The sequence below is a fragment of the Somniosus microcephalus genome, chromosome 1, assembly GCF_052327205.1.
Source record: "Somniosus microcephalus isolate GS21.2 chromosome 1, FLI_Smic_1.0, whole genome shotgun sequence".
Classification (NCBI taxonomy): Eukaryota; Metazoa; Chordata; class Chondrichthyes; order Squaliformes; family Somniosidae; genus Somniosus; species Somniosus microcephalus.
This window is the reverse complement of record NC_140987.1, coordinates 171703659-171724480: the sequence shown is the minus strand read 5'-3', so window position 1 is coordinate 171724480 and position 20822 is coordinate 171703659. Positions and strand designations below refer to the sequence as shown.

Here is a 20822-nt window from a genome sequence, read left to right as displayed (position 1 = left end):
CACATACTCAGTTCCAGTGTGATCATGACACAATCAGGCAGACTTCCTCCTATTCTGACCATATATTTTGAATTAATTGCAATATGAACTAATTTATTTTAGCTTGAATGTGCCATTTTATCAGTGGGGGTGGGCTGCCACATAAACTTAGCTCCTAACCATTAAACTTGGCTGGAGTCCATCAAAACAGGTGTGTCACAAGCATAAACCTGCAGCACACTACCAATCTCGAGAGGTTTTTTTTGAATGGTTCAGTGACAGTTTATGTTGAAGTTACGGTAAGAGATGGGTTATTTACCCAGTCCTAAAGTGATCCTGTACATTTACACCAAAAGGCATGTTTGTAATGTAAATGCAATATTATACAACAGTATACTTTCTACAGATTCATCACTTTTAATATGACCTACCTCTTCGATGTTCCCTTTTGGAACCCCCCCCCCCCAAAACCCTTCTGCTACCAGTGCTGGGTGTCCAGTTATTTTAGCCTCCTGAAGCCCTTTGGAATACTTAATTACATTAGAGCAGCTATACAAGTGCAAGTTGGTGAACTACAGTGCTATTTAATCTTTCTCCCTTTATCCCCCTTCCATTTTCCCACAGTCAGATGAGCAACTTGCTCCCAGATTTCTGCCAATGCTGTTAAGAATTGACTGCTGTGAAATGTATGACCGTTGGGAATTAAGTTATTTTCATAATTTTCACCACTTTTTCTTCTCCTTCCCTAACCTTCAGTTATCGTCTCCCAACGACATGACTTTGATTAGCATCTAAGGAGAAGGACGCTTACAATCCAGATGATATATGGAGTGAAAGTGCTGCTCAGATTTATGGGACAGCCACTACCTGTAACTCTGAGAGATAGTGCAATAATAGATGGAATGAAAAAGAGAAAGGCATAAGAATAGAGGGAACAAAAGAGAAAATTTGAAAGTAAGAGAAGGAATATGAGACACATAGGCCGGAATTTTCCTTACCTTGGTAGTTCCAGTGCAGCAGGTGTCCATGGAGGGTTGCGACCCTGCTGCTGGTTCCATCCCGCTGTAGAAACTGAACTTACCTTAATGGGGCCTAAAAAGCCCGCACAGCGCGTTACCTGGCCCAATGAGATGGAGCAGGACTGGTAATATCATTCATGATGCGTTTTAAGCTGGGATCCTTAAAAGGACCATGGCCACATTAAATTTTAAGTTTAATCTAACATAGTGGGTGTTCAATCTTTACTGTACAATAATATAATAAAAGTTATATATGAGTGACAAAGAAATATTTAAATAATAAATAATATGATGCCATCTACAAATGCAATCAAGAACATAATTTAAAAAGTACTTGAATTGGGAAGTTATTGGTGTTTTAGTCACAAATCTATAGACTTTTGTATCAGTAACTGGTACAAATAAAAGATGTGTGTGTATTAGGTAATAGATAAAATTAAGCAGATTTTAAATGTAATTGTAAAGGGGTGGATTTACAATCTTATGCAAGTTCAGTGGAAGAGCTGCAGAATCCCTGACAAACAGTGTAATTGATGCTTACAATGTGTTTTTGGGATTTCTACAGCTCTTCCGTTTAAGTTAACAATGGACAAGTGAGAGAACCTCTGCAGAAATTCACCCTAAAGTCTCAGACTGAAAAATTAACTTAGTCATACTCAGGGACTGAAAGCAAATTGAACCAGTAGAATGAGTGATGAGAATGAAATTGTTACGGTTGATGACTTGATTTAATGTGTAACTGGACAATCACAGTATACTGTGAGAAAAACCTGACCAGAAACAGCTCAAAAAATATTTAAATGGTATATGTCATTTTTATAGTGCAGATCAATTCACTGCAATTACTGTTGAGTTGGAAGGCAACAGCTGAGAATGACCAGTGAAAAGTGTATTTCCCTCACCATCCAGGGTAGCACTTACATTCTGATTTGACGTTTACCAGTAGCTTTTCAAGTAGAACAGAATCTCCATCAATCTGTTAGCTGATATAATCAAGTTGTTTTTATTTTGGTTTGTTTACCATGCTGTCAAGTAATCAGCTGAAGCAATGGCCACGGAACTCACGCTTCAGGTTGACAGATGTGGATCCCGAGCTGCGTGAGTCCTGTAGCCATGCAGGGAAATTTAAAAAGTGTGGGGAAAAGGCTCTTAAGTTCCTGTAAACTACCTCATAATGATTTCCGTTGGGTCCCCCGCCGCTGTAGGTCATGTCAGCTCTATGATGACAGACCCGCCTATGGGAAAGGCGCGTGGGAGCGAACCCGCTGTCAAAAATAACAACTTTCCCACCCAACCCACCACCGAGCACGCCCGCTACCACCCCGGAAAATTCAGCCCATAGAGAGGGAGTAATGACAGAAGGGACAGAAGTAATGGAATGAGAAAAGGTGAATGAAAATGAGAGCGAAAAGGGAAAATTTAGGAGCAGAGCATTAGAGAGTACAATGCAGATTTTAGGAAAATATTTGAAACCAAAACACATCACAAGTCACATTGATGTACTAGATTTTAATATTTCTTACTTGTATAGTTGTAGTTATAGTGATAATATCAGTGAACATAATATTATACTGGGACTTTTCTACTGGATCAGAGAAGGCTAAAAGGATATTTATTGACCATTTAAAAAAAATTATTATGGGTTTTGATGGAGTGAATAGAAAAAGACTATTCTATCTGATTGGGAGCCATGTGATAGATCAATAATTTAAAAATGTTACTCGGATAGAGAGGTTTGGAGGAATTGCTTTGTGCTGAAAATTGTCGGTGCATGGAATACTTTACCACACAAAATAGTTGAGCCACTGGTCATTTCACCCTTTAAAGGAAAAGCGGACCAATATTTGAAGCACAGGAAGATACAGGGCTGTGGGGAAAGTGCAGGGCAGTGGAATTTGTTTGGATTGCTCTTGCTAAGAACCAGCACAGACAAGATGGGATGAATGGTCTGCTTCTGTGCTTTACTCTGATTCTGTGGTATATTATCTTTAAAACTTATGGCTCTTTTTTTAATACAATTTTTTTGACTGCCATTTGAGTTATGGAATATTTGCCACATGTGGTGTAGACTCCCTCTTCCTCCTCCTCTTGGATATTGCAGTATGTGGCTGATGCTTCTACAGTTGCATTTTATTCTTCCAAACAGAAGCATACTGACGACTCATCCAACCTTCACAACCAAGCCTCTTGTTTTTCTTTTGAAAATATATTGTAAATAGTTGTGTTGATCATATTAGTTCTTGTTCATTTTTATTGTTACCCAGAGGAGGTACTTTTTATATGGCACAGGAAACAAAAAGAAAAAGAAAGGCTTGCATTTATATAGCACCTTTCATGACCTCAGGACATCCCAAAACGCCTTACAGCCAATATAGTACTTTGAAGTGTAGTCACTGTTGCAATGTAGGAAAAGCGGCAGCCAGTTTGCACACAGCAAGCTCCTACAAACAGCAATATGATAATGACCAGAAAATCTGTATTTTTTTTTAGTGTTGTTGATTGAGAGATAAATATTGGCCAGGACACTGGGGATAATTCCCCTGCTCTTCTTTGAAATAATGCCATGGGATCTTTTATGTCTACCTGAGAGAGCAGACACGGCTCGGTTTAACATCTCATCCGAAAGACGGCACCTCCAACAGTGCAGCACCCCCTCAGCACTGCATTGGAGTGTCAGCCTAGATTTTTATGCTCAAGACTCTGGAGTGGGACTTCTGACTCAGAGGTGAGAGTGCTACCAACTGAGCCACGGCTGACACGGCCAAAAGTCAGAAAGGTCATAGAGATAAAATCATTGCCTTCAAAAATGTCTTAAAAGTCTCTTGTGACGTTTTCCTTTGATGAGCTAGGTTTATTCTTGAAGCATGTGGAAGGTGCTTGCATTGTTCAGTTTCCATTGATGGGAAATATAACGTTTTTTTGGAAGGGAAGGGGGGGAGGGAAGATTTCAGATTTTGACATCTATATTTTGTGTTGTTTGAAGCAGACTGAATGCGCTTTGGTGCCTGTATTGTGGAGCAAGAGATAAGAATGTGTTTCTTGTGTGTTCTAATAATATAACAACACTTGAAGTATGGTGGCAATATTTGAAGGAATGGAAATATTTCTGTTTCAGGTTTCTTGTGGTATATAACCCGACAGACCAGGACCGCATCTCTGTTGTAACAGTACAAATAAATTCATATAAAGTAAGAGTGCTAACTGCTTCAGGGCAACCGGTGGAGGCCCAGATTAGTGCAGTTTGGGACAAACCCACCACAGTTTCCAAAGAAGTATTCCAGGTGGGGTATTTTTTCTTTTCTTCATTACTCACCAATTTATTTGCTCATTCTGCATTCATTGCTTGCTAAGATATGGACCCTTGGATGCCAGGCACCCTCTGGTCTTTCCCCTTCCTAACTCAAGAGCACTGAGGCCAATTGTAGCATCCGTGTTTCTGCCCCAGCTGTGATTAGCAAACTTAGCAAAGACCAGTAATTGAACCTGCTATCTCCCTGATCTCAGCTGCTCAATGGATAAATTCACTGAGCCATCTAACTTCCTGTTGTCACATTTTTATCACATTTCTGTGTCAACTTTTCCATTATAAATTACTTTGTCCACATTTACCATGGAAACTGCCTATGCAAACTTGTAATGTTCTAATTAGTCATTCTTGCCAGTGGTGCTCCTCTGGTGCCTCAGCTTTGCATCTCCCACCTCTTCAGCCTGTACTGCAAAAGCCCATAGAAAGTCTATGGGCAAGTGCAAGCCTAACGAACAGCTAGCGCTGTTTGCTGCTCAGAGCAAAATCCGGCCCAATATTTCACGTAATATCTTGTAATTTGCATTGTAAAAACAAAGTAATAGTGACGTGCTAAAGTCGTCTAAATCAGAATCATTTCACTTTAGCCTAAGTTCAAGTTCAAAGTTACGATACTATTTAGTTACTAAGTTACTGAACTCTATTCCTGACTTATTCATGTAATGGACTTTCTTTTAAATGTGACTTTCCTTTCTTCACTGTTTTACATTGGTTTCCAAATTGTTCCAACAGTTGTACTTTCTGTTTAGATGCTTAATTTGATGCATTAGAAGGGAAGCGAACTCCAAGTTAGTACTATTCATGCAAGTTATTCCCCAATTTTATATACTAAAGTAATATACTCATGAGAGTTTTATTTGCTGGTGTGAGGCCCCTTTTGTCATATTTTTCCTCTGCCAGGCTGTACCTTTGACATCTGCAACGCAGCTTTGGAGAGTGGTTCCGTTAGAAGTAAATGGGAGCTACAACATCAGACCACCCTCAAAGCTAATCCCAGCAGACCCCAAGAAACGACACTATCATCTGGGAAATTGCATCCCTAGGCAATAGCGTGGTTTCCTGGGATCCTAGAGCTCTGGATTAACTCTCGGTCTGATTCAAACTCTCAGTTACCATTGTTTTCCGTGGAGTTGTTCTGAAGGCACAGGGATCCTGTTCTCTTAGCTGGGGAATAGTACATGGCATAGTGACCTAACAAGTAGAATATCAACCCTATATAGGGCTGGAGCTACTGTATTTTAAGTACCCTATGAACATTAAAATGAATAAGCATATTGGTAGAATTAGTCAAAATTGAAGGTTTACTCTTGATATATTTTCCTTTTTCTTTATTCTTCTAACAGGTTTCCTTTCTGGCGCAGATATCGGCCCTAGGATTGGGGCTGTACCAGTTAGTGGAAGCTCCAGATATCAAAACTGTGCTTGCCAATTACACTGTGTACCTGAATGGAAGAGAGGAAATGAGCACAGACAGTGCCTTCAAGATCAATGTGTTGAAAAGCTCCACTGGTGACATCACTATTGAAAATTCAAATTTGAAAGCTTGGTTTTCGGGGACTAAAGGATTCTTGGAGGTAAAAGATTGTAGAAATGTGTTTCTTTGTCTTGTATACAACTGTAACCATCACTTTAATTCATTAAACCTCCACATACAAATGAATGGGTCACCTAATAACAGCTGGCTGTTACTTCTTTGCTCTCTCATATCAGATTCATATTAGCAAACAGAAGCCAAACCAAAGCATGATTGAACTCCAAACTTATTTTTTACACACACCTTTTTCCTTTGTGGAAATTATTTTTATTCTTGTGCTAAGTCACTAATGCAGTCTTGGGTATTGGCCCACCATAGCCATGTTCAATTTGGCCACGAGCATATACCAGCTCCTTGTTTTAAAAGTTGCGTTGAATGTCATTGATCGCTCCCAATGACTGATTCTCATGACTGCTGTCTCCGCTACCTTCCTTTGTTTCAGCTTTTGAAAGTGTGAAGTTTGGTCCAAACTTAACACAAGGGCGCAACACGACCATCTCATTTGCTGGAAGGTTATCCTGACTACCAAGATGTAGAAGCTTAGGGCTCAATTTTAATAGCCCCGAGGAGGCGGGTTTGGAGGCGGGTCGGCAGCGAAAATCAGAAAAAATGGCTTCAGACACCCAACCCACCTCCATCCCACCCCCACGCGATTTTCGTGAGTGTCGGGTCATCTGCTCCCAAACTGACCCGACGGGAACCAGTAGGACAGGTAGTTAAGGCAGTTAAGAGCCTGTTAACTGCCTTGCTAATCCTATTTTTTATAGTGGTTTCCCATTTTCGTGCTTCTGGCTCCTGTTTCCCGTCTTGTCAGAAATATGCCAGCTGCAAGGAGACGAGTTTCTCGAGGACATGATTTGTAGTCATTGGTGCAGCACTTTAAAAGCGCTCCCGTAACATGGCTGACCTTCAAATGCAACAATTTTGTTGTTGGAGGTTTGTGATAAGATTTTGCAAATCTACTGACCTTTTGACTGTTCAAGCTGACACCCATTTGCAGTGTTACCTGATTGGAGTAATTTCAGGCCACTTTTAATGTGTGCTTACAAGCTTCTTGCCTCAACTGAAATCTATAGCAACGGGATGGGAACCATTTACATCCTCTCATCCTGGTCGTCCGATTCAGAGGAAGAGCAGCCACGGCAGCACCACAACCAGTCACAACAGTGGCACCAGCACCAGGAGCACCAACCTCCTGATGCTGCACTGGACACAGGGCATCAGTCCCTGACAAAATTGCTGGCCAGGATGCCAGCGATGGCAGCACCATGGCCAGATTTTCTTCACTTGATGCTGTAAACCCTGGCTGCCACATGATGCGCCAGGTTGACACCATCCCACACCAGCACCGTGAAGCATCCCTTTAATGTCCAAGCCATTCCAAGCACACACATCACTATAGGGTGGGCGGGGGGGTGGCGAAGTTATGAGTGAACAATCACTGGAACTCAGTAAGACACTTCTCAATGTGCGCTCAGATCTGTCCAGTAAGGGGCACTTTTGGAAAAAGATTTTACACTGTATGACAACACATTACCAGAAACTTCACATGGACATTGGCTAAACCTCTCAAGTGCCTACCCTTGTGTGTTGTTAGTTGGTATGCTTGCAGTAGGATGAGTGTGCATGTGAGGGGTGGCTAGTGGGATGGGGAAGTGATAAAATAGATAGAGAGGGTTGGGTGGAGGTGCAAGGTAAGTTGGTGTCCTGGGAAGGTCTCTTTCACCCTTGGAAGGGAAGAGAACCTCCCTGCATGCTGTGACTCCCGCCATAACCATATGGAGGGAGTCATTGGAGAGCCTGGGTGCAACTGTTCATCTTTCTGCAGTGATTGTCAGTATTTGCAGCACCTCAATGCTGTCAAACACTGACAGATCAACTGTCAAAATAGAATTGTGCATGGTCCCTTTAAGGAAACCGGCAGATGACGCGTCATCAAATGACGTCATCAGACCCGCTTCCTGTTAATTGGTTGGGAAGCCCGCAGGGCGGGCTTAACGAGGCCCATCAAGGGAAAATCACGTCTGCAGAGCGGAGGCAGCTGGGGGCGGGACCAGAACCAGAACCCAGAAGCCAGCTGACCCGCCCACATCCCGCCTCCAGAATTAAATTCACAGCCTTAGTTTCTCTAGGTGTAAACAGAAGCATGGTTCTACTTCCAGTCAGATAGGGAAGTGATTGTTTGCATGGAATGTTCTGAGATACCACCCCAAAAAGTGAACCAGTCAGACAGTTGGTAATACCTTTCCAAACTGGCCACAAAGAATAAAAATCAGTTTTGAATGAGAGTAAAGAGGTTACCTGTGCTGCTCCAAGAAGTTAGTCAGGCACTAAAGTGCTTCGAGAAGGCTGAAAAGGCAGGAGACTGTACAGAGATGAGGTTCTACCCTGGATTGTTGGGCAGGATGCAGAGAATTATTCTGGTTGTCAAGTAAGACAACTAATCTAAGTGTGGTATGTCCTTTATTTGAATAATTACATTGTACCGATTGAATTCGGTCTCTGATCATCACAGTTTGTCTCTATACTTAACCTTACTTTGAAACCAAATCTTGGCCATCTAATGTTAACTTGGTATGCCTTCAGAGACATTGAAAAATACATGTGTGAAAGACATGGCAATCCAGTCCTTGTTACACCCCAGGTCCCATTATTGTAAAACAAGAACTAGATATTAGGCATGTGAGTCATAGAAATAAAACACTCAGACTGCTTAAGAGAGTGACAGACGCCGTTAAACCTGAGAAGGTATCTGTAGCAGATCTAAATTTGTAACACTTTCATTATTCATTTTTTTTTAAATTCATTCAAAAGCAGGTGTTTTTGCTTTTGAGAACAAAATCCATTTTAGAAACATGTCAAAGTTATCTGAAATTTTTAATGTATCAGAAACGTAGTTGATGGAAACAAATTCAATCAAAGTTAAAACAAAGTTTTATTCAAAAATGTGCAGTGAAATGGATTGTAAAATCATGTTGAATTTAATTAAACCTCTGTAGATCAAGTCACCGATAATTTGTTCTTTGACGATTTTTCTAATGGACCTTTTGCATTGCACTGAGATCATAGAAAAATAGTAGCAGGAGTAGGCCATTCGGCCCTTTGAGCCTGCTCCCCCATTCAATATGATCATGGCTTATCCTCTATCTCAATACCATATTCCCACTCTCTCTCCATACCCCTTGATGCCTTTTGTGGGGAAACTCCCTGTATACATTTAAAAATAAAATTCTGACAGGGCTAGACAGACTGGATGCAGGGAGGATGTTTCCCCTGGCTGGGGGGTCTAGAATGAGGGGTCACAGTCTCAGGATACGGGGTAGGACAAGCTTCAGGATTGCTTCGAACGCACTGATTGGGGCATGTTTGCCCACAATGACATCGAGGAATACGCATCCACAGTGCTATTCTACATCAACAGCTGCGTCGAGGTCGTCACGACCCACAAAAATATCAGGTCATACCCCAACCAGAAACCCTGGATGAACGGAGAGGTCCGCTCACTGTTGAAAGCACGCGACGCAGCATTTAAATCTGGCGACGCGGCGGCTTACAGAGCAGCTAGGACCAACCTAAAAAAGGGTATCAGGACTGCCAAATGGAAACAGACACTGCGGATAGAGGATCATTTCCGCAACAACTCGGAACCCCGGCGCATGTGGCAAGGCATCCAGTCCATCACTGACTACAAGGGCAAAAACACCAGTCCCCCGGTCAGCGACGCCTCCCTTCCGGAGGAGCTCAACAACTTCTACGCTTGCTTCGACAGGGACAACAAGGAGCCGGCTACCAAAGCCTTGCCACCCCCGGAAGACCAGGTGCTCACTCTGTCGACCTCCGACGTAAGGGGCGCTCTACGCAGAGTGAACACACGAAAGGCTACTGGACTGGATAGCATCCCTGGACGGGTACTCAAGGAATGTGCTGATCAGCTGGCTGATGTCTTCACCGCCATCTTCAACCTGTCATTGGCCCAGGCAGTAGTCCCTACATGCTTCAAGACCGCCACCATCATTCCTGTGCCTAAACAAGCGGCTGTGACGTGTCTGAACGACTATCGACCTGTCGCACTCACACCCATCATAATGAAGTGTTTCGAGAGACTGGTCTTAGCCCACATCAAAGCCAGTGTTCCTGCCTCCCTTAACCAACACCAGTTTGCCTATCGGGCAAACAGATCAACGGAGGATGCAATCACTACTGCTCTACACTCGGCACTGAATCACCTAGATGGTAAGGAGACCTACATCAGAATGTTGTTTATAGACTACAGCTCAGCATTCAACACTATTGTCCCCAACAAGCTGGCCACCAAACTCCAAACTCTTGGCCTGAACACTTCCCTCTGCAACTGGACCCTGGACTTCCTAACAAACAGACCCCAGTCTGTCAAATTAGGTAACCACACCTCCCCCCCACTGACCCTGAACACGGGGGCCCCACAAGGATGTGTGCTGAGCCCCCTCCTCTACTCCCTCTTCACCCACGACTGTGTGGCTGTTAATGGTTCCAACACCATCATCAAGTTTGCAGATGACACCACGGTAGTAGGCCAGATCACCAACAACGATGAGTCAGCCTACAGGGAGGAGGTCCAGCATCTCGTGAAGTGGTGCGCCGACAACAACCTGGCCCTTAACACCAAGAAAACAAAGGAAATAATCGTGGACTTCAGGAAGTCCAAAGGCGGAAGTCACACCCCCATCCACATCAATGGGGCGGAGGTGGAAAGGGTGGCCAGCTTTAAGTTCCTCGGAGTCCACATCACGGAAGACCTCTCCTGGTCCCTCAACACCTCCTCTCTGGTGAAGAAGGCCCAGCAGCGTCTATATTTCTTGAGGCTGAAGGGATGTAATCTGTCACCCCCGATCCTCTCTAACTTCTACTGCTGCACTATAGAGAGCATCCTGACAAACTGTATCACGATATGGTACGGCAGCTGTAACTCCCATGACCGGAAAGCCCTGCAGCGGGTAGTCAAAACTGCCCAACGCATTACCGGCATCCGGCTACCGACCATAGAACATATATATCAGAAACGCTGCCTACGGAGGGCACGGTCCATCATCAAAGACCCTACCCACCCCAGCCACAGTCTGTTCGCCCTCCTACCATCTGGAAGACGCTACAGATGCATTCGCACCCGTACGACCAGATTTAGGAACAGCTTCTTTCCCAGGGCTGTCATCCTACTGAACTCCACAAATAAACACTAAAGCCTGCACATCTGCCGATGCACTTTATTATGGTCATATTTATGCTAATATATATGTACAAATGTATGTTGAAATGTTTAAGTGTCCTAATCCAAATTGTACACTCTCGGGAGCCGCAAGCCTACATTTCGTTGTACTGCACTTGTGCACTAACAATGACAATATAAGTTGATTTGATTTGATTTTGATTAGGACTGAGGTGAGGAGAAATTTCTTCACTCAGAGGGTGGTGAACCTGTGGAATTCTCTACCACAGAAGGCTGTGAAGGCCAAGTCACTGAATATATTTAAGAAGGCGATAGATAGATTTCTAGACACAAAAGGTATCAAGGGGTATGGGGAGAGAGCGGGAATATGGTATTCCCGCTCTCTCCCCATACCCCTTGATGCCTTTTATGTCTAGAAATCTTTCTATCTCCTTCTTAAATATATTCAGTGAGTTGGACTCCACAGCCTTCTGCATGTTCTCTGTATCGTCTTAAATTGAATCGGGTTACTTTTTTCAGCAATAAAGTTTACTGATTGCCCAAAGGGACAATATAAGGAGCCAATAAAGAACAAACCATGATAGATAATAAAGCAATTTAAACTAATTTCTGCTCTTCTATATACACAGGAAAAGTAAGACCAAATAGCCTTGTAGTATAGTGATGCTGCACTCCAGTAGTCACTGGTTCAATCATGAATACTCCCTTGTATGTCCGCAGCACATGTATAGTGAGTTTTATTACTTTTGAAGAAGAAGAAATTTGACCAGCAGCTAACTCACTTGCTATTGATTATTGGTCGAGAATGATGGTTTTTTGTGTAAGATTCCATGGAAGAACTTGTGATCGATTTGCGCATTTGTCACTACTGTAGCTGGTTACATGAAGATGAAACCCAAAAAGGATTTAAATGGGGGGAAATAGTATTAAATTAAATTTTAGAATTATTTAAGTAGATAATATATCCAAATTCCTTTCTTTTTGTATTAGAAAATAAACACCAAGGAGGATGAGAGAGAGCATCAGATAAATATTCAGTTTTGGTGGTATGGAACCACAAGTAACCGGGATAAGAGTGGTGCCTACCTCTTCTTGCCTAATGGAGAAGCCAAGGTAAAACAAATGTATTTTATTCAATAAAAGCAAAATACTGTGAATGCTGGAAAACTGAATCAAAAGCAGAAGTTGCTGGAAACGCTCAGCAGGTTAGGCAGTATCGGTGGAGAGAGAAATAGAGTTAACATTTTAGGTTGATGATCTTTCATCAGAACTGAAAGATGTTAGAGACGTACAGCTTTTAAACAAATACAGAGCCAGGGAAAAGGTGGGCATGAAAAGAACAAAAGGGAAAGGGCTATAATAGGGTGGCGGGCAGGAGTGCTAAATTACAAAAGGAATGATGGTATAAGGCAAAAGGAGGTGATAATGGGACAAACATGGAAATAAAAGATGGGTCCAGCGGAAGTGTAAATGGTTACAGAATGTCTGGGGAAAATGAGAGCGGTGCTGAAGATCTAAAGTTATTAATCTCAATATTAAGGCTGGAAGGCTGTAGTGCCTAGCAGAAAGATGAGGTGCTGTTCCTGTTTCTTATTTGTTCTTTCCCTGCCCCCCTTTTCCCTGGCTCTGTATTTGCTGTTTATCTCTAACATCTTCCAGTTCTGACAAATGGTCATCGACCTGAAACGTCAACTCTGTTTCTCTCTTCACAGATGCTGCCTGACCTGCTTAGTGTATCCAGAATTTTGTGTCTTTTATTCAATGTTACCATTTGATAAGAAATAAGCTAGTGTATGGTTTGTGAAATTTCAGCTTTTAAAACATTTTTGAAAACATTCTCTATTGTAATTTAATTCAAATTGCTACTTTTGAACAAACCTCCAGTGTTTGGTCAAAATGATTAGTTGTGGAATATAATATTCTTCTACTGCTAATAAAAACTTCACATATAATCTAGACTGTAGAGTGTGAAAGCTTTTTGATCCCTTTTGCACCATTGCAGTTAATGGATTACACTAATCGTTTATCGATTGGAACCTTGAAACTGAACTATAGTCTGATGCAAGTCATGACTGAACCAGTTTAGAGAAGTTACTAATCCAGGTTTAGTTCGAATGATGATAGTGGAAGTATTTCAAAGGCTGGGATTTTGCTCACCTCAGCAAGCCCAGTGCGGCGACGTCGGTGGCGGGTCCCGACCCCACTACTGGCTCCATCCCACTCTGTGAAATGATTTTCCATTGATAGGGCTTGTTAAGCCCGCCCAGCGCGTTTCCCGGTCCAATTAGAGGAAGCGGGTCTGGTGATGTCATTTGATGACGCGTCATCAGCTGGTTTCCTTAAAGGGACCATGGCCAACTTTATTTTGACATTTGTGCTGTCCGTGTTCTCCAGCATTGAAGTGCTGTAAACACTGACAGTGACTGTACAGAGGTGCAGGGCTGCACCCAGGCAGACAACTGGTTTAGCCATTCACCACCAGATCTGGCTGGACCACATAAAACATTATCAGGTCCTGCTCTCGTCTGCCAAAATTGCTCACTATTCCATCATTCTGGAATGCAAAGATAAACCCCGGCTTCTATTCTCCACGGCCAACCGTCTTCTTAAATCCCTCTCCCCTATCTCCCACCCTCACCTCCAACAACAAGTGTGAGGAGCAAATGGACTTCTTTGTCTCTTAAGATTGAGACCATCCGTTCAGCTGCCTCTGCCACTTCCCTTTCTTCCCCTAGCCCACCGGGCCAAACTTCCTCTAAGTTTCCCCCCTGCCCTAGCCCTGAACTCACATCTTTCTCCAGTTTCTCTCTGATCTCCCCTCATGACCTCTCCGTGCTCATCTTGTCCATGAGACCCACTTCCTGCTCCCTTGACCCTATTACCACCAAACTACTGACCACCCAACTTCCTTTTCTGGCTCCCATGTTAACTGATATTGTTAACGGTTCTCTCTCCTCCGGTACTGTCACCCTCTCCTTCAAATCTGCCGTCATCACCCCTCTCAAAAAACCAACCCTTGACCCCTCCGTCCTTGCAAACTACCGCCCCATCTCCAATCTCCCTTTCCTCTCAAGTCCTTGAACGTGTTGTCGCCTCCCAAATCCATGCCTATCTTTCCCGCAACTCCATATTTGAATCCCTCCAATCAGGTTTCCGCCCCTGCCACAGTACAGAACGGCTCTCATCAAAGTCGCAAATAACATCCTTTGTGACTGTGACAAAGGTAAACTATCCCTCCTCATCCTTCTTGACATGTCTGCAGCCTTTGACCAGGTTGACCACTCCATCCCTCTCCACCATCGTCCACTGGGTGGGACTGCACTTGCCTGGTTCCATTCTTATCTATCTAATCGTAGCCAGAGAATCACTTGCAATAGCTTCTCTTCCCGCTCCTGCATCGTTACCTCTGGTGCCCCTTGGCAACATCATCCGAAAACACAGCATCAGTTTCCACATGTACGCTGACGTCACCCAGCTCTACCTCACCACCACTTCTCTTGACCCCTCCATGGTCTCTAAATTGTCAAACTGCTTGTCCGACATCCAGTTCTGGATGAACAAAAATTTTCTCCAATTAAATATTGGGAAGACCGCAGTCATTGTTTTCGGTCCTCACCACAAACTCCGTTCCCTAACCACTGACTCCATCCCTCTCCCTAGCATTTGTCTGAGGCTGAACCACAGTGTTCGTAACCTTGGTGTCGTGTTTGACCCTGAAATGAGCTTCCGACCACATATCCACGGCATAAATAAGACTGCCTATTTCCACCTCCGTAACATCGCCCGCCTCCACCCTTGCCTCAGCTCATCCGCTACTGAAACCCTCATCCATGCCTTTGTTACCTCTAGACTTGACTATTCCAATGCATTCCTGGCTGACCTCCCACGTTCTACCTTACGTAAATTTGAGGTCATCCAAAAGCCTGTGTCCTAACGCGCACCAAGTCCTGTTCACCCATCACCCCTGTGCTCGCTGACCTACATTGGCTCCCTGTTGAGCAATGCCTCAATTTTAAAACTCTCATCCTTGCTTTCAAATCTCTCCATGGCCTCGCCCCTCCCTATCTCTGTAATCTCCTTCAGCCCCACAACCCCCCCCGAAATATCTGCGCTCCTCAATTTCTGCTCTCTTGAGCATCCCTAATTATAATTGCTCAGCCATTTGTGGCTGTGCCTTCTGTTGCCCAGGCCCTAAGTTCTGGCATTCCCTGTCTAAACCGCTCTGCCTCTCTACCTCTCTTTCCTTCTTTAAGACGCTCCTTAAAACCTACCTCTTTGACCAAGCTTTTGGTCATCTGCCCTAATTTCTCCTTATATGGCTCGGTGTCAAATTCTTTGTCTTATAATACTCCCGTGAAGTGCCTTGGGACGTTTTACTATGTTAAAGGCACTATATAAATACAAGTTGTTAATTTTGTTGAGTCCCTGTCCCTGATTCAGTATTGGTTTCCTTGGAATTTCCAGCATGCTATCCTCTTCCTCCATTGTAAATACTGACGCAAATTAATTATTCAACATGTCCTCCATTTCCTTATTATCATTGACAATATCACTGTTCACTCAGGACAGTCTCGCTGTCCACAAACTCCCACATACTGCAGTCTAAACACACAACCTGCTCTGTCATATCTTAGTCTAGATTATTTATATTATTTATATCTACATAATTTTTTTTCTTTTGTTTTACACACTAACTTGCACTAATCACTAAAATACTGGAAACAAATTCAAATACCTCTATTTGTTAGACTACTATCTAAACTTACCAGAAATAAACTTAAGACTTGTTCCTGATCTGATCTGGGAAAAAAAACCCACTAACTAGCTACTCATCAATCAGCTCCTTCCCTTGTGCTGGGCACTTTAGGTATTTTTACCTCTCTCCTTGGCTCTCACGATCCCTTATCTCCAGGCTCTCTGATTCTTGAACGTAAAACCCTCGGATTCTGCTGATCCTCCCTTGGAGTCCTCGGGTTCTGTGGCTCCACTCCTCCTTTTGAGTTGGACGTGAGAAACTGCCTTCTTCCTCTCCACCGAATTCTTACTATCACCAAATTTTTCCACTCTGCTTGCAATCCACTCCGATTGCGATTCACCCAGCTCCGTCTCCAAGCTCTGTGCTGAAGCTCTTTGAGAGTCAAACAAGTTGCAACTGCTTAATCAGCTTCTAGCTCACAGCTTTTACCACTTATGCACCTGGGATCCGTGTGCCACTACGCTGTGCACAACTCTGCAGTGTTTCAAAAAAAATTCTCGAAGGGGGGTTTCGCAGCAGGTAAGTCCCGATCTGTTCGGAGGTCGGTGGCATGCTCCTTAGCTACACCGCCAACTGCAAATTCAGGGCCAATCCCTCATTGTACATGCTCCGAATAATGTAACGATGGTATTCATTTAATTATTTACCAATCTACCTGGAGTAGGCAAGAAAAACACTATTTATTTTCCAGGAGCTAATCAAAAGCACTTGTTTGAGATGTCTTACAAACTCCTTTCCAATTTTTTTGGTGAAGTTGTGCAGCCTTCTTGCAAAACTGTGAACAACGCTACAGGACATCTGGTAGCACTAGATATGTAATTTCAGAACAATAGATATATCTTGGGGATTATTTTGAAAGAATATAGGCATTTAGGGAAAAAATACTGAAATGTTCTTGCAGCTATAGCTAAAAGTCTTGCGTGAAAAGAATAAAGTTATTTTCTGAAAGCTAACAATTGCTCTTTACCCTTCCTTTCCCTTTCCCTCTCCTCCACATGCTCTTTAAATGCTAGCAGATCTCCCATGGGATTACTCATGGTGACTTGAAAGTTTTATGAGGAGGGGTGTTCTGCAAAATTACCAGGGATACATACTGACTTATCAGCATTGGGGTGGTCTTTGGATCTGGGAGCACTGGGAAGGGTGCCCAGGGAAGCAGTGCTGGGATGGGGTTTCAGGGTCTAGGAGTATTTTGAGGGGGTCTTGCGAACACTGGAATGGAGGTCCGGGAACACTAGAGTACACTTTGGAACTGGGATCACTGCTAGAGAGATCTGGTGCGGAGGACCCACCATCGTGGTTAACTAAAAAAGTTAAAGATCGTATCAAACTTAAAGAGAAAGCATATCATTGCACAAAGATGGGTGGTAGGTCAGAAGATTGGACAGAATATAAAAAACAGCAAAGAATGACTAAAAGATTAATAAGGAGAAAAAAGTTAGAGTACGAGAGAAAGCTAGCTAGAAATATAAAAACAGATAGTAAGAGTTTCTATAGATATTTTAAAAAAAAGAGTTAACAAAGTGAGCGTTGGTCCTATAGAAAATGAGTCTGGGGAATTAATAATAGAAACATAGAAGATATGAACAGGAGTAGGCCATTCGGCCCTTGGAGCCTGCTCCGTCATTCAATGAGATCATGGCTGATCATCGAAATTCAGTACCCTGTCCCTGCCTTCTCCCCATATCCCTTGATCCCTTTAGCCTTAAGAAATATATCCAACTCCTTCTTGAATATATTTAATGAACTGGCCTCCACTGCCCTCTGTGGCAGAGAATTCCACAGGCTCACCACTCTCTGGGTGAAGAAATTCCTCCTCATTTCAGTCCTAAATGGCTTACCCCTTATCCTTAGACTATGACCCCTGGTTCTGGACTCCCCGGCCATCAGAAACATCCTTCCTGCATCTAGTCTGTCCAGGCCTGACAGAATTTTATAGGTTTCGATGAGATCCCCTCTCAATCTTCTAAACTCCAGTGAGTATAAGCCCAATCGACACAATCTCTCCTCATACGTCATTCCTGCCATCCCAGGTATCAGCCTGGTGAATCTTCGCTGCACTCCTTCCATGGCAAGAACGTCCTTCCTCAGATAAGGCAACCAAAACTGCACACAATACTCAAGGTGCGGTCTCACCAAGGCCCTGTACAATTGCAGCAAGACATCCTTGTTCCTGTACTCGAACCCTCTTGCTACGAAGGCCAACATACCATTTGCCTTCTGAACCGCCTGCTGCACCTGCATGCTTACCTTCAGCAACTGGTGCACAAGAACACCCAGGTCTCTTTGCACTTCCCCTTCTCCCAATCTATTGCCATTCAAAAAATAATCTGCCTTCCCTTTTTTGCCACCGAAGTGGATAACCTCACATTTATCCACATTATAGTGCATTTGCCATGTTTCTGCCCAATCACCCAACCTGTCCAAATCGTACTGGAGTTTCACGACATCCTCCTCACAGCATACCCTCCCACCCAGCTTTTTGTCGTCTGCAAATTTGGAGATATTACATCCAATTCCCTCGTCCAGATCATCATTAATATATATTGTGAACAGCTGGGGTCCTCGGACCGATCCTTGCGGTACCCCACTAGTCACTGCCTGCCACTCGGAAAATGACCCGTTTATTCCAACTCTTTGCTTTCTGTCCGCCAACCAGTTCTCTATCCAAGTCAATACCTTGCCCCAATTCCATGTGCCTTAATTTTGCATGCTAATCTCTTATGTGGGACCTTATCGAAAGCCTTCTGAAAGTCCAAATACACCACATCCACTGGTTCTCCCTTATCTATTTTACCAGTTACATCCTCAAAAAATTCCAGTAGATTAGTCAAGAAAATAAGCAGATGTCAGTTGAATTGAACAGGTATTTTGCATCGGTCTTCACTATAGAGGATACAAGTAACATCCCAGAAATAGCTGTAAATCAGGAAATGGAAGGGAGGGAGGAACTCGAGAAAATTACAATCACCAGGGAAGTGGTACTGAGCAAATTGTTGGAGCTGCGGGCTGACAAGTCCCCGGGCCCTGATGGACTTCATCCTAGGGTTTTGAAAGAAGTGGCTAGTGAGATAGTTGATGCGTTGGTTTTAATTTTCCAAAATTCCCTAGATGGAAAATAGCAAATGTAACTCCTTTATTCAAAAAGGGAGGGAGACAGAAAGCAGGAAACTACAGGCCAGTTAGCTTAACATCTGTCATAGGGAAGATGTTAGAAACTATTATTAAAGACATTATAGCAGGGCACTTAGAAAAGTTCACGGTAATTAGGCAGAGTCAACATGGTTTTGTGAAAGGGAAATCATGTTTAACCAATTTATTGGAGCTCTTTGAGGAAGTAACATGTGCTGTGGATAAAGGGGAACCGGTGGATGTACTGTACTTAGATTTCCAGAAGGCATTTGATAAGGTGCCACATCAAAGGTTATTGCAGAAAATAAAAGCTCATGGTGTAGGGGGTAACATATTGGCATGGATAGAAGATTGGCTAGCTAACAGGAAACAGAGAGTAGACATAAATGGGTCATTTTCTGATTGGCAAGATGTAACGAGTGGTGTGCCACAGGGATCAGTGCTGGGGCCTCAACTTTTTACAATTTATATGAATGACTTGGATGAAGGGACCGAAGGTATTGTTGCTAAATTTGCTGAAGACACAAAGATAGGTAGGAAAGTAAATTGTGAAGAGGACATAAGGAGACTACAAAGGGATATAGATAGGTTAAGTGAGTGGGCAAAGATCTGGCAAATGGAGTATAATGTGGGAAAATGTGAAATTGTCCATTTTGGCAGGAAGAATAAAAAAAGAAGCATATTATCTAAATGGTGAGAGATTGCAGAGCTCTGAGATGCAGAGGGATCTGGGTGTCCTAGTGCATGAATCGCAAAAGGTTAGTATGCAGGTACAGCAAGTAATTAGGAAAGCTAATATGCGAGGGGAATTGAATATAAAAGTAGGGAGGTTATGCTTCAGTTATACAGGGCATTGGTGAGACCACATCTGGAGTACTGTGTACAGTATTGGTCTCCTTATTTAAGGAAGGATGTAAATGCATTGGAAGCAGTTCAGAGAAGGTTTACTAGACTAATACTTGGAATGGGCGGGTTGTCTTATGAGGAAAGGTTGGACAGGCTAGGCTTGTATCTGCTGGAGTTTAGAAGAGTAAGAGGTGACTTGATTGAAACATATAAGATCCTGAGGGGTCTTGATGAGGTGGATCCACATCCACCCCGTCAAGACCCCTCAGGTTCTTATATGTTTCCTCTTGTGGGAGAATCTAGAACTAGGGGTCATTGTTTAAAAATAAGGGGTTGCCCATTTAAGACAGAGATGAGGAGAATTTTTTTCTCTGAGGGTCGTGAGTCTTTGGAACTCTCTTCCTCAGAGGGCGGTGGAAGCAGAGTCTTTGAATATTTTTAAGGCAGAGGTAGATAGATTCTTGATAAGCAAGGGGGTGAAAGGTTATTGGGGGTAGGCAGGAATGTGGAGTAATCAGATCAGCCATGATCTTATTGACTGGCGGAGCAGGCTTGAGGGGCCGAGTGGCCTACTCCTCCTCCTAATTTGTATGTTCGGATGTATGTTCGTACCCTGCAATCTGGGAGAATTGGGAAATTTGTTGCCATGGCCTGGGTGCACTGGGTGTGGTTTGCGATGAGGCAACATTGAAACTTTAGTTTAATGGTTTGTGAGCATTGAGTAGGCATCCCAGCATCTAGGAATGGGATAGGGGGCGGGAAAGAGAAATCTGGGGATAACTGTTCTCGGGTTCAGTAGGACAACAACAACAACTTGCATTCAAATAGCACCTTTGATGTAGTAAAACGTCCCAAAGTGCTTCACAGGAGTGTTACCAAACAAAATTTGACACTGAGCCGCATAGGGAGATATTAGGACAGGTGGCCAAAAGCTTGATCAAAGAGGAGGTTTCAGAATATTGGGGCATAGAGACTTGACAGTATCAGTGCTGCTGGTATCTGGCAGTATTGGAGGGGAGCTGGGTCTAGCAGGCTTGTAGCAGAGGGGG

The 20822-nt window shown here is 43.3% G+C and overlaps 1 protein-coding gene across 2 annotated transcripts in view; it reads left to right on the top strand.

Moving 5' to 3' along the window:
- The window catches only part of man2a1 (mannosidase, alpha, class 2A, member 1), a 355305-nt gene that overhangs the window by 183439 nt on the left and 151044 nt on the right, over positions 1-20822 (top strand). For both annotated transcript variants that reach the window (XM_085987444.1, XM_085987435.1), the window contains exons 13-15: positions 4114-4279; positions 5646-5876; positions 12030-12152. In XM_085987444.1, coding sequence (XP_085843570.1) covers positions 4114-4279; positions 5646-5876; positions 12030-12152 — 520 coding nt within the window. The remainder of the gene's footprint in view (positions 1-4113; positions 4280-5645; positions 5877-12029; positions 12153-20822) is intronic.